Genomic DNA, 13,977 nt, shown 5'->3' on the forward strand with positions numbered 1-13,977 from the left:
TCCGTAATACTTTCCCAGCTCTAGTCCGGCACCATGCGCTCCTTGCCCGGCTTCTTCCTGGTTTTCGGCTGTGCCACGTTTTACCTGTATGCTCTCAGCACTAAACTCCGGCCAGGCCGAGGACAAGAGGCCGAGAGGTAGGGGGTGCAGTGAGAATATATTTTATTGGGCGGGGGGGTTGTTGTGTTATGGGTATGTGGAATTGTAGTTCAGCAGCAGTAGCAGCGTTAAAGCTTGGTGTAAGAGATGGACATAGTATGGTGTAAAGTTGTAGATGTGGCATATTAAGGGAAGGGGAACTAGCACTATGGGTGCAGAAGGAGAACCAGGTTGTGGGGCGGAGGGCAGGTCCATTTATTGCCAAGTGGGTGAAGACACAGGTAAACAGGGAACAGGAATGTAGCACTAGAATAACTGCAAAAGAGTAGCACCCCCTGCAGGTTTAATTTACTTGCTGGCGCCATACATCTCTTCACTAACTGTCTCTAGTTGGATGTGGAATGTGTAGGGGTTTGCTACAGCTCTAGGGTGATTTAGGTATACATATCTAAAAAAAAAATGCTGAAGAATCTGCCTGACACATTGCTAGGGTTGCCACCTGGCCTGGCCAGTAAAAACGATGGCTGATCACAATTTTTATTACGGTAATAGGGAAGAAAGATACATGTAAATATATAGTAAGGCCGGTATTTTTTTCCAGAAAAGGTGGCAACTCTACACATTGCACACATGGCGTAAGGAGACAAATGGGAGCACTCCCCCTCTCTCACCTGCACAAGTGATTCAGCAAACCTTTATGCTTGCACGTAACACGCCCCCGGTCCAGGCCAATAATGCTCCGCAAGTTCTGTATTGTCTTCACATTGCACACATGGGCCTGTCATTTCTATTGCTGGAGAACAATGAAAAATAAACCGATAAAACCAAGGGTGAAGGCACACAGATTGATTAGTCGAGTTGCCTCGACTTTTTAAAAAACGCAGTCGCCATGACTGATCACGTGTGTCTAGACAGTGTTTTCTACTGGCCACTTAAAAGTCACTATAGCCGTTATTGATAGTTCCGATAATGTATAATTGTGATTTGGAGCACCAACATCTCCGGAACTTTCCCACAAAGTCCAATGCCTTTCAGGAACTGTCCTACAAAACTTGGGACCATTTGGAAATAGGCTTTCCTTTCCTGGTGTGTGGGTCTGTGATCCTAGGGCATTAGACCTGATGGACAGTTTTGCTTTTTTTGGCCATGGGGACAGGGTCTATATATATATATATATATATATATATATATATATATATATATATAGACAAATACAAATATACATATATACATATATATAGTGAATAAAGTACCCCCACTTGTAAAATATAAGGATATTATAAGTTACCGAGGAGTTTCATGACCATATAAAAACACGAGGCCGAAGGCCGAGTGTTTTTATACAGGTCATGGAACTCCGAGGTAACTTCTAATATCCTCATATTTTGCAACTGGGGGTACTTTATTAATTATAATACACAAGTATAATGCAGAGTTTCTTTCAGAGTGCCCCTTTATTTAATTCTATTAGTAGTAAACACTGCTTATATCAGTAATTTGCAAGTGGCTGTTTCCCCACTGTTCTCTCCAGCTGGCCATTCACAGATAGACTACATTTCCAACTTTTCTGCCTCTTTTTGGGCTTGCTTTATCTGAACTCAGAATTATATTTTTATCAAGCAGGATCTGCAGAAAGATCATTGGCCTGTACCTATAAGGGAGACTGTAAGCCAGGCGCAGATAAATCAATGTTTTACCTTTATCCTGCACTGTGTAGTTTTTTTCACAATGGGAAAAAAAAGAGAACATTTCTTTAATTTTTTATTTGTCGTGTTTTGTCTGCAGCAACTAATACCTTAAAGTTTAACTCTTTTCCTTCAGTTTCCTAGATTTTACATGATTTTTATCTCCTGCTTCCCTGAAAAATTTAAAATGTGTATACACAAGCTTTGTCCCACTTTTCCTTGTTGATTTAACTAGCTAAAGTTGTTTAATTGCATATAGACCTAGTACCAGTATATACTATAGGTAAAACAACTCCCAGATTCAAAAACAGAGGAAAATAATTGCTGCCATATTGAAAATGTTTTGATATTGTTTGCATGTGAATTAGCCATAGAGGGAGGCTGGGATAGAAAAACATATATAAACATATAAAAGTACTGAGAAAAAAAAAATATATTATATACATATAGTAAATGCAATAAGTGGAGCTTTATCAGAGCAATTAATGTATCAAAAAAAGTATGTGAGTTTAGGTTTAGGTATGTGGAAGCTCATTATTTCTCACAATCATATCTGTCAGTATGAGATAGAAATGAGATCTGGGTGGCATCCAGCCTAAGAGTAGGCAATCTCCCCTTACATTGATTTAGTGTTTTTGTTTTTTTATAGCTGGACTATAATAAATTTGTTAATAAGGGCTATCCATGTTTTGCAGAGTCAGCTTATTAAAAGATAGCTTTCAGCAGAGTAATAGTTCACCAATACTGTGCTTGTTATATATTAGACATTCCAAATCCTGAAGATTGTTTCTCACAAAGCTAGACATTGCATCATTGCAATTAAAAATATCCTGTGACCGTTTAACTAAGAGGTGAAACCCATTCTGTCCGTATTGAGTTTTTCCCTGGCTAAGTTTAGCAGGAGCTAATGTGTGTGAAATGAGATATAGAACATTACGTGTGGTTTTCTGAGCAGTTCAGGGCAAACGATTTACATGTGGACCTGTTTAAGTCTATGTTTATTGCTATGCCCTAGTGTGGCCTAATGATATAATATGTTATATTACTATTTGACAGGACACTTTTATTTGATTTATATGCAGACTAGTGGGCATTGCTGCGAGACATTATTACATATTGCTGATGAGTTCCTTATTTTATATTATTATTATAATATCTTATCTTATAATATCTATAATATCTTAATTTAGAACAAACTAATGAATTTCTTTATCTTTCCATTGCTATGTCACTCTCATATTGTACAGATCGCTGGTATTTCCATCAGACCTGGAGGAGTTACGAGAACTGGCAGATTTTTTGCAGCACTATAAAAGGGAACACCAGACATATGTTATGCTCCTGTTCTGCAGTGCATACTTGTACAAACAAACCTTTGCCATCCCTGGATCCAGCTTTCTGGTAATGGGTAACGACCTGCTAGACCTTTAGTACAGTAAAAGTGTGTGATTTAATCTTAAAAAGCAGTTGCCAATCATGGTTTATCATCTAAAATCTAGGTTTTTACTGATTTTGGACCTTGCTTGCTCTGCCTGAGTTGTGTATTGTCTAGGAGTTACTGTCTCTGTTCTAACATGTCCCCTTCTATAATTCATATTTTATTCTGCATCCCACAGTAGAGGTAGTGCTTCAAACAATCTGTGGCTACCTGGTCACAAAGACTGTAGCTAGAATAATGTAATACTATATTTGGCAGCTTCCTTGAATGGAGGATAGAGTGGACCTGTTGTACCTAATCACTCTCTTAGGATAATTCTCACAGAGACAGGAAAGCATGCAGGCTCCCTCGCAGAGTCTGGGCAAAACTTCTGTTAAACTTAAAGGGGAACTATCGCAAAAATGAAAAATTAATATGAGCCTAATTATATTGAAATAAGAAACTTTCTGAATATAATGGTTGCTAGAGTCCAATTTACTCCAGCAACTAGGCAGTGGTTTGAATGAGAGACTGCATACCTTCCAACAATTTGGAAATAGAAAGAGGGACAAACGTTTTTGACAACGCCCATTTTTGTGACCACACCCCCTAATTACCATGTTCATTTTACAAAATTTGGCAGGTTATGAAAGTGAACACATTTTTTGTGGTTTTTATGTGTTATTACAGTTAATAAAGGTGAATTGCCCTTTAAGCTGCAAGTCAGTTTCCCCAAGATACCTGTTTATCTTAAATTGTTACAAAAGTGTCTATTCTTGGCTTTCTGCCAAAAGCCAATTAGGTTAGAAACTTTGTATCTTTTTCTGGCTGTTCAGTGCAGGAAATCAGAGAAAGTCAGGACATTTCAGTAACAATCCAGGACTGCTGGGTTGAGCTGTCAAAATCGTGACTGTCCCATGAAAAATGTTGTGAGGTATGAGACTGGAATATGAATAGGAGAGGGCCTGAATGGAAAGATAAGTAGTAAAAAAAAAATTTAAGTTGTAGTCTCATCAAGCGATTTTAAGCTGCTCTGGTCAATGACCTATGATTGAGAGTTGGTAAGAGCAAACAGAGGAAGGCAAAAAATGAAGACCAGTTGACAACTTTTTTTAGAATGGGACATACGTAAATGTAATTTAAAGGGGAACTACTACTCCTTTTTTTCTGCAGTGATTATCTGCTTCATGTACTACTTAAAATAAACAAAAAAACATTGTTTCTCTACAGAACTTGCTTGGTGGAGCTCTATTTGGGCCTTGGTTGGGCCTTTTCCTGTGCTGCGCTCTAACCTCCATAGGCGCCACGTTTTGTTATCTCCTTTCTAATGCATTTGGCAAGAAGATGGTTGTGATGTACTTTCCTGACAAAGTCTCCACATTACAAAGCAAGGTAACTGGAAAGTTATTTGGCACCCTTATACTGTATACACATGAAATAAACAATGCACATATATGGAGAATTAAAGAATTGCATGAGTGTTAGATGAAAAGGTAGTCATGTCTAAATGCATGCTGACCTTATTATAAGATGGGGGTAGGTGAACACATTTTGGCCTTAACTTAAGTTCTTTAATAGCATAAAGCTGGCCATAGACGTGCAGATTTTATTCTTTGTGTGAAGAATTCTCATTGTTTCAGTCTAACAATCTACCACCATTAACCATTCAGATTAAGTAGGAAAAATTGACAGCAATTGTAAAGTTATGTCCGACAAATCATAGTGACATTTACCCATTGATATCGTCAGGCAATACATGCAGAGATTTTATCGATAATATCGCCAATATAAATCTTTTAACATGTCCGATCGACTAAACAACCGGTTGCCATGGTACGAAAAATGTCAGGATGCTCCACATACAATCTGAAAATGATCTCAACTTTCTTACAACTGTATATTTGCGTGTATGGCCAGTTTAATGTTTGCTTATAAAACACAGCAAATGCCATGTATCAGGACAATTTTGTTTTCAATCTGGTAGGAACTTTAGTAACAAGCACAAGAGTTTAGTAAATTGTAACCAGGGAGATGTTGGCTTTCAGTATTCGGATTTCAGTAGACAAGGAATTTCATTCATTAGAAAAATGTGTTAGAAATTTATTCAATTTTAAGAGAGCTTTGTGGTATTTTTGCATCTAGTGTAAAAAACTTTCATGAAGACCTGCCTTACTATTAAACATAGAGTGCACTAAATAGATACAACTATATATATGTATGTGTATATATATGTATATATATATGTGTGTGTGTGTGTGTATTATTTCCCTGTTGCCTTTTTTTAAGGTTGAAGAGAATCGTAGCAGCCTCTTCTTTTTCCTTCTCTTTCTTCGCTTGTTTCCCATGACACCCAACTGGTTCCTGAATCTGACTTCGCCTATTCTCAACATACCCATTGGACAGTTCTTCTGCTCTGTCCTGATTGGTAAGAGCTTTTTCGTTTTCCTTTCTGCTTCAGAGTTCCAGCCAACACGCCTCAATCATTATGCTTCTATATCATATACAAATGAGAATTTACTTTATTTAGAAGAGCTGGGAGAAATATGTTTCCCAGTAAAGAATACAACAAGAGCTCATCATAAAGCTAGATCATGTATGACAGGAATAAGCAAAATGTAATAAAGTCAAAGATTCCATAAAAGACAATAGGTTTTATTCACTAATCTAGGTGCTAATCTATAGAAGTGCAGTTGCCGACTCCAACCAACTCTTTGTAGACTTTTCAAAACTGCCGGCTTCCCATCTGCCAGTCACTCTGACCCTGGGCAGTAATCCTGAAGACATTAGTAATTGAAGCTTTCAAAATGTTAAGCTGCACTTGAAACTAGTATATGAGAACCTAGTCGTGGGCTGAGAGTTAGGCAAGGGGTTTAATGTGGAAAAGAAAACTGCATGGCCTAGGATTGTGTCTATATCTAAATTCTGTATTGGGTGCATCCCTGCTTAATTTGTTACTAAACGGCTACTTACAAAAGGCATTGTTAAAGTAGAAGGGAAGTTGAAAGCACTGGGGGTGTCAAATGTTAAGCACCCCTCAGTGACTGCAGTCGGCTACCTCTTAGGCTAGTGCTCCTGTCAACAGAAAACTGCACCAGCCCAGGGTACTTCTATAGTAGCATCACAGAGAAAAATTAGCTTCTGCCTTCTTGTTGGTTGGTTTTCACTCTACTGCGCAACGCACTGGCCTAAGACAACAGAAGAAAAAAGAAGCACAACATGTTGCTAATAAAAAAATAGGCCTGTGTAGTTTTTAGCTAAAAGGAACAGTGGCCTGGGGTATAAGATAAGCTATTATAATCACATTTGACACCCCCCAGTGATTTTAACTTGCCTTCTCCTTTAACTTTCCTTGTCCTTTGAGTGATGTCATTGTTTAAACAGTACCCACTTTATATACATACCTGGCATTTAGCCTCTAACAGGAAGCCTTACCTTTCTTTCTTCACAGGCCTTCTGCCATATAACTTCATCTGTGTTCAGACAGGCTCTATTTTGTCCCAAGTGAAATCACTGGATGATATGTTCTCCAGTGTAACTATCCTCAAGTTACTGGCAATTGCACTCACTGCTCTAGTCCCAGGAGCCATTGTCAAAAGATTCAGTCACCAGAACCTGGAACAAAATAAGGATCTCTTTTTGAATGGCAAAAAGTCTCTGTGAGGCTTCTTGCTGGTTGAGATGTCCTCTCCATACTACTTCTCCATGAGAGACTGAGGAAATCTGTAATCGTTTCTTTAGCCAGGTGAACCAATGTCTTAATCTGTATTATTTATTATTTCATAATAATATTTTATTGTCTTAAACTGGTAATGGCAGGTATGTGTTTCTGGTCTAAATCTTATATTGAATCGTGAGTTCTCAAACATTACTTTTATATGGTGTGTTCAGGAAAAAGCACGTTTGTGTGCAATGCAAAGTTTTTATTCTTATAAGAGTTAAATTTACTGTCTTGCTGCTGTGAAATGTGAAATAATTGCTGCTGTCTAGGCCGTTCAAATTAGCGGTCATAGGAGATATAGATGTTCAAGGCAGATTTAAATATATACTTATATATATTTTTGGGATTTTGTATTTGTAAAATACACACATACGCTACAGGTAAGTACCTAAATAAAGAGAACGGAGTCCTAGCACTACAGCACCTCCATACTATCTTTGTCTGTGAAATTCCTTTTTGCCCATACCTGAGGACGTTTGATAACTGAAGTCAAGGGATTCTCACCTGCTTGCTGTTCTGAAGCAGTGCTCATACATGTTTATAATGAACACTTGCTGCTCTTCATGGTCACTTCTGAGATCATTCTGTCAGCCTCTGCATGCAACATTTGATTGGTTATTGGTCTTCTGGAATATAGGACATTTCCCAGTTGACTATATACATTTTGTGTAACAAAACTTTCTTTCAGTACTGAAAATGTATTAATTGGCATTACTACTTTTGTGATAATATTCCTAATTTCATTTAATAGCTTCAGCACCCGATTTAAAGGACAAGTCTGAATCACTCTGGGTGCTTGTTTGTTTTTGGCACCCCCCCCCCCATCCCAAGTAAATCTAATCACTTATCTGTGGACCCCTGGCCTGGGCTCCTGTTGTTGATACATGCCTTAAAGTGGGGTATTCTTCAGTGAGTAAGGATACACACAGGCACACCTTGGGAGCCTCTCTTTATCTTGAAATAGTCTGTGCGCAGTGGTAGAAGGGTAATGGCAACCCATTTGTTTTACTGGTACAAGATGCACAGAGATGCAGTTCAACACAGCAGCGTGCTGCTGTTTTTTCAGCAAGAATAGAGCTGGCCATGGGTTCAAAGATTAGTGATTATACTGTATACACTGGGATTTGTACTTGGACTTTGTAATATCAGAAGTTCAATACACTTGCATACATAGGCAGCATTATGGGTGTTAAATCCATTGCCTTAGCCAAGCATATCACAATCAATCAAATCTGAGCTCAACGCAATTTTCCATGGTAAATATTAATACAGATTCCAGACAAGTGTAGGAAATATGAAAATGTATATGTAGTATATAGTAAAATGTCTAATCATGGTTCTGTATCACAGTCTTCTATTTATTCATGCTGTTTTATCATTGTGTTCCATAGTATGTTTAAATGGACTCCTTTTCTTTATGGTTGTCGAATTTAAAGTGTACAGTAGATAGTGCATCCTCTTTTATATACTATATGTTCCTATTAATATATCAGTGAGTAAGAAAAATTGGGGTGTCTACTGTAAAACTATTAATTGGCTCCAACCATCTTGCTATGCGATTATTAGGATGAGAATGTAGTTCCTATCCTCACTCACTGGTGTTTATGTGCTGTGTGCATTACAGTTGTGATGTTATGTGCAAGCGATCACAATCTGTTCAACACAACAGCACAAAAGAATTCAGGATTAATGGCTGAAATGCTCAGGATCACATTTTGTTCATGTTCATACTATTTCAGTGCATCACAGAACATATTTAAATTGGATCAGTGGAAACTATCCAAGCTACAATTTTGTAAGAAACTTAATTTCTTGAAAGTTAATATCTAAAGATTTAGGACCTGTTATGGTCCCTGCACTTGCTTTGCATTATGTTCATAAAGGAATCTCTGGAAAGCATCACATGTTTGTTGTTGCCATAGAAATGAGACACTTACTGTCCTTGTCTGTGTGTGTGTAGAGACAGTCTGGAGTCAGGCAGGCCTAACCAACCACACAGGGTATAATATTAAAGAATTTGTTTCCTAATAGATGCAGATATAAAAGGTATTTATTTTTTAAATCATCCAACAAGGTCCTGGTCCAGGGTGGACAATACTTCCACCTCAAAAGGATTCTTTGTGGTGTCTGTTGTATATAGAAACTCTTGTCTTAAAGGAGAACTAAAGCCTAAAAGCAATATAGCTAGAAATCCTTTATTTAATCTACTGAATTTATTGTACCACCCCAGAGGTTTAGAAGCCTTGTAGCTAATGATTCAGGCGTTCTAAGTTGTCCGCAGGAGCTCACCATTTTTTGATCTAGTTAGGCTTATGTTTTGAGTATCAGTGACACTGCACATGTTCCGTGTGCTCTGGGCTGTTGTTGAGAAGCTAAGCTTAGGGTTAATGAGAGAGCATCAAAACAATGGCAGAAAAGTGAGGTTAAATATGTCAGTTGCACTGGTTTCTATGCTGCCATGTTATGTACAATTAGTTAATTACTATTTGGCCTTGTATTGGGTATATGTTGTGCATATATCCTGTATATTGTAAGTTGATCCCATCCCAATGGCAGCTGAAAGTAGCCCAGAGCATGTGCTGTAAATCAGAAGAAGGGGAGCTACTGAGGGTGTTTTTGGAGGTGCAAATCTTCATTTCTAAATGGTTGTGGTATCATTGGGCTGGCACAGTGCCTATAACATTGGGTATTTTCCTCAGGTCAAGTAACCCATAGCACCCAATGAACTAGTAGCATATATTCTTCTGTCTACCTTTGCGATATTTACAATCATGATTGCGAACAAACATATAGTCATGTCATAATATTTTTATTTGATTAGGAATAGGGCTAGAAGCAGCCCTATAACTAATCCATAGCCTGCAAAGTTGTGCACAGAAACTTGCCATCTTGGATTTTGTTAGCCCATCTTTTGAGTGTCATTGACACTGCACATGCTCAGTGTGCTCTGGGCAACTGTTAGGGGGTAGCAGAGGTTCGTCTGTTATAAAGACTGAAGCTACAGGGCTGAGTATTACATTCTGATGCAGAGTTTACTGGTTTCTGAGCTGCTATGTAACCAGATGTGAATGGATTTACTAATAAGAATGGTATGGTGTTTTTTTTAATTTAAATTGTAAGTCAGTCCTTAAAGGGGTGGTTCACCTTTAAAGTAACTTTTATTATGTTATAGAATGACCAATTCTAAGAAACTTTTCAATTGGTTTTCATTATTTATTTTTTATAGTTATTTGTCTTTTTCTTATTATTCTTTGCAGCTTTCAAATGGGCATCACTGTCCCCTTCTAAAAAAACAAATGTTCTGTAAGGCTGCAAATGTATTGTTATTGCTATTTTTTATTACTGATCCTTCCATTCAGACTCTCTCCTATTCATATTCCAGTCTCTTATTCAAATCGATGCATGGTTGCTAGGGTAATTTGGGCCCTAGTTACCAGATTGCTAAAAATGCAAATTGAAGAGCTGTTGAATAAAAAGCCAAATAACTCAAAAAACACAAATGAAAACAAATTGCAAATTGTCTCAGAATATCTAAATAACTCAAAAACCTTCAATAATAAAAAATGAAAACAAATTGCAAATTATCTCAGAATATTACTCTACATCATAATAAAAGTTACCTCAAAGGTGAACCACCCCTTTAAGCTCAGGTAACTGACAGCAGCCCAGAGCATTTGCTGTTAATCACCAGCAAATGGGGAGCTATTGAGGGCCTATCTGGAGGCAATGTTCCCTCTAAGGTGTGGGTTTGTGTGCATGCACATGGATTTTGAGGCCAGCACGCACAAAAAATTGTGTTGGTTCTCACCTGACAAAACTGTTTAAAGAACTGTACACAAAAGTTTTAAAATGTGCACACAAAAGAATTTTTGTAGAGAAGGAACTAGAAGGGACATCGTTTGGAAGCAAAGATCTTCACTACTAAAGAGCCCAAAATCCAATTCTAGCTTGCTTTTTTGTTTAGCTATAGGTCTCCTTGTAACTCCTACAAGACTTTATTAATCCTGTACAGGGGGTTAACTGACATTGTGCCTTAAAATTATGTATAGATGAAACATCAAGCACTGAAAACATGTCTTTTTTTTTTCTTCATTGTTAATGTTTTTTAATATATGGAGGAATTTATATTCATATTTAAGAAATCAAGTATGTGTCTGACAATAAATCAATATTTGTCTCTAATGGAGATGTTTGAGTCCTTTTTACCCTTTAATTTCAAATTGCAAAACATTGGTGGTAAAACACATAACATACTAGAGAATACAGGTATGGGACCTGCTATCCAGACTCCACAGGACCTGGGTTTTCCGGATAAGGGATCTTTTTGTAATTTGGATCTCCATATTTTTAAATCTACCAGATATTAATTTAAACATTAAATATTTCCAATGGGATTGCTTTGCCTCCAATAAGGATTAAATATAGTATAGTACAGATAAAGTACAAGGTACAGGTGTGGTATCTGTTATCCGGAAACCCATTATCCAGAAAGCTCTGAATTACAGAAAGGCCATCTCCCACAGACTCCATTATAATCAAATAGTCTAAAGTTTAAAAAATGATTTCCTTTTTCTCTGTATATAATAAAACAGATCCTTGTATTTGATCCTAACCAAGATATAATTAAGCGTTATTAGAAGCAAAACATGCAGTGAATAGGGTTGCCATCTGGCCTGTATTTTACTAGCCTAATCAGTAAATCACCTGCCAAGGCCGGTATTACAAATTGGCTCTGCCCCTTTTTGCGACATGGCCCGCAGCTCCGCCCCTTTTTGCGTCACAACCCGTCCCTTTTGTTTTCCGCCCCCACCATTGGCCGGTAAATTTTTTTTTTAAAAGGTGGCAACCCTAGCAGTGAATAAACTACAGTCTATGGAAGATGGATGTTCAATAATTCAGAGCTTTCTGGATAAATATTTGGCGCTCACTAATACAGTATGGGCACGGACATTATTAGTTGGGCTGGTGGTGGCTGTTTGGGTCTCTGTGTATTTAGGTATTTAGTTAAGTTGATGGAGCAAACTAATAATCTATTATATCACATGACTAAGAAAAAAAAATAAAACCTCTATAAAAATTGAATAGTTAAAGTGGACCTGTCATCCAGACACACAAATCTGTATAATAAAAGTCCTTTTCAAATTAAACATGAAATCCAATTTCTATTATTTATTAAAGCATTCATAGCTGTTGTAAGCTCATTTAAAAATCTCAGCTGTTAATCAAATATTGTCTGCCACTCCTCTATGCCAGTGACATAGAGGCGGGGCAGACAATTACTTTCACTTTCCTAGATGTCAGTACTCTCCACACATTCCTCCGTTCTCTTTACCATTTAATTGTGTAGCCAGTGCATGGGGTTGGACATCAGGTCCCCCATTCTGGTGCACAAACAAGATTCTGAGATGATACAAGGCTTGCCTTAATAACAGTGTCCACAAAATGCTTGCTATAATTTTGAAATCTCAGACTGAAGGAAGCAAGATTCAAATAATTTATATAGTGTAATTAAAGTTCATTTTGCTTGACTAATGTGATAAAATAGGATTTTGAATAATTGTTTTGGTTGACGGGTCCCCTTTAAGCATCCATTATAACTAGGGTGCAATGTTAAATCAATGACAATCTGCTGCAGATTGAATAATATTTGATGGTGGTAAACTAAAGAGTAAACTAGTTGTTGCCAACTTTTCCCAGCTGACCAAAGCCCTGCGGAGGCATATGATATGATATTAAATGACTTATCACAGTGCTTGTTTACTGGAAAAAGAAACACACAAAAATGAAAGGCTTCCAATTAAGGTACACTGGCTTTTTATTCCATGCATTTGTTTGCTTTGATATTTCTGAATTCCCATTCCTATACAGACATCAAAAACAAAAGGTCAGGCTGGTATCATAACTCATGTTTAAGCAATTCTAAAAGGTCTGGTTGTTACATATGGGTCAGCTGGGATATGGAAAGACAAGGTAAACAGAACTTTGCAGCACATGTGTTGGATAATGGCTTCAAATAAGGTGAAATGCTTCTTTCCTCCTAAACCATTTACTGCCAATGTCTGATCAATGATTATTCTTCAGTCACGCCATCCATACTTGTACATAGGAGGCTTTTCATTTAACAGCGGATCTTGCTAAGATAGGGACCCCTACAGAAATCTAATTGACTGACCCGTTTCATGTTCCTTTACTTTCACAGCATGGTGCTTTATAGCCTCTGGTCTCCATAAATTATCTGAATACAGGCCAGAGTTTGACAAGACAATATACTGGACATGTACCAAAGGCAGATGTGGATTGTAGGGAGTTTAGGTTTAAGTACAGACTGCCAAATGGTGGGATCTGCTGTAGGAAGCTGCAGACTTAGGATAAAGACACATATAATGCTGGCAGTTTGGCAACTTTTTTTCTTTTTACCTGCTCAAAGTGTGGCAGCAAAAAACTTTAAGTCTCCCACTTTCCAGAATTATGTGTGCCTTCAGCCTTTAGGGGCCACTGTGCCATAATCACCATGGGCCAAAAAAATGTATGGGAGAAAGCAATCAAAGTTACCATTAATCCAAGACTCTCCATTAGCTATATGTGTATGTCTAAAGCTGCCCATACACAAGCATATTCTGGCTGCCCAATCAGTCATACTTCGAGATAAGCCCACTGGGCCATGTATAGGACGAAGTGATAACCCCCCAGCCTGATATAATATAGGAGCTCATTCAGATATTGATTGGGTTTAAGGTTGCCACCTGGCCGGTAAAAATTATGGTTGATCCCAATGTTATTAATAGGGAAAAAAAAGATATATATATATATTAAGGCCAGTATTTTTTTCTGGAAAAGGTGGCAACCTGGCCCGGACTGGATCTGTGGGTTCTGGCAAATGCCAGAGGGGCTGCTATAAGGTCCCATAGAAAGTCACTATTTAGTGGGCTGGTGGGGGCTGTTTGGGCCTCTGAGTGGACTGATTGGGCCTCTGTGTACCTTAAATGCCAGGGCCTATTTTAATTCTCAGTCCGGACCTGGTGGCAACCCTAAGTGGGTTGGGTAATCCCATGGACTAC

The 13,977-nt window shown here is 37.9% G+C and overlaps 1 protein-coding gene across 1 annotated transcript; it reads left to right on the top strand.

Moving 5' to 3' along the window:
* Positions 1 to 12: 12 nt before the first annotated feature.
* tmem41a.S (transmembrane protein 41A S homeolog) lies at positions 13 to 10,129 on the top strand. Its single transcript, XM_018238967.2, has 5 exons — positions 13 to 137; positions 3,032 to 3,185; positions 4,432 to 4,593; positions 5,488 to 5,626; positions 6,650 to 10,129. The coding sequence occupies exons 1-5, from the start codon at positions 34 to 36 to the stop codon at positions 6,859 to 6,861; spliced, it is 771 nt and encodes a 256-aa protein (XP_018094456.1). The 5' UTR covers positions 13 to 33; the 3' UTR covers positions 6,862 to 10,129.
* The last annotated feature ends 3,848 nt before the right edge of the window (positions 10,130 to 13,977 follow it).

This window comes from Xenopus laevis, chromosome 9_10S (assembly GCF_017654675.1).
Source record: "Xenopus laevis strain J_2021 chromosome 9_10S, Xenopus_laevis_v10.1, whole genome shotgun sequence".
In the NCBI taxonomy this organism is placed as follows: Eukaryota; Metazoa; Chordata; class Amphibia; order Anura; family Pipidae; genus Xenopus; species Xenopus laevis.

Bases quoted from the DNA above. Each gene is read 5' to 3' on its own strand.
- tmem41a.S (XM_018238967.2), top strand. From the start codon at position 34: ATGCGCTCCTTGCCCGGCTTCTTCCTGGTTTTCGGCTGTGCCACGTTT. The intron at 4,594-5,487 runs GTAACTGGAAAG...CCTTTTTTTAAG, and splicing joins TCTCCACATTACAAAGCAAG to GTTGAAGAGAATCGTAGCAG. The intron at 5,627-6,649 runs GTAAGAGCTTTT...CTTTCTTCACAG, and splicing joins CTTCTGCTCTGTCCTGATTG to GCCTTCTGCCATATAACTTC.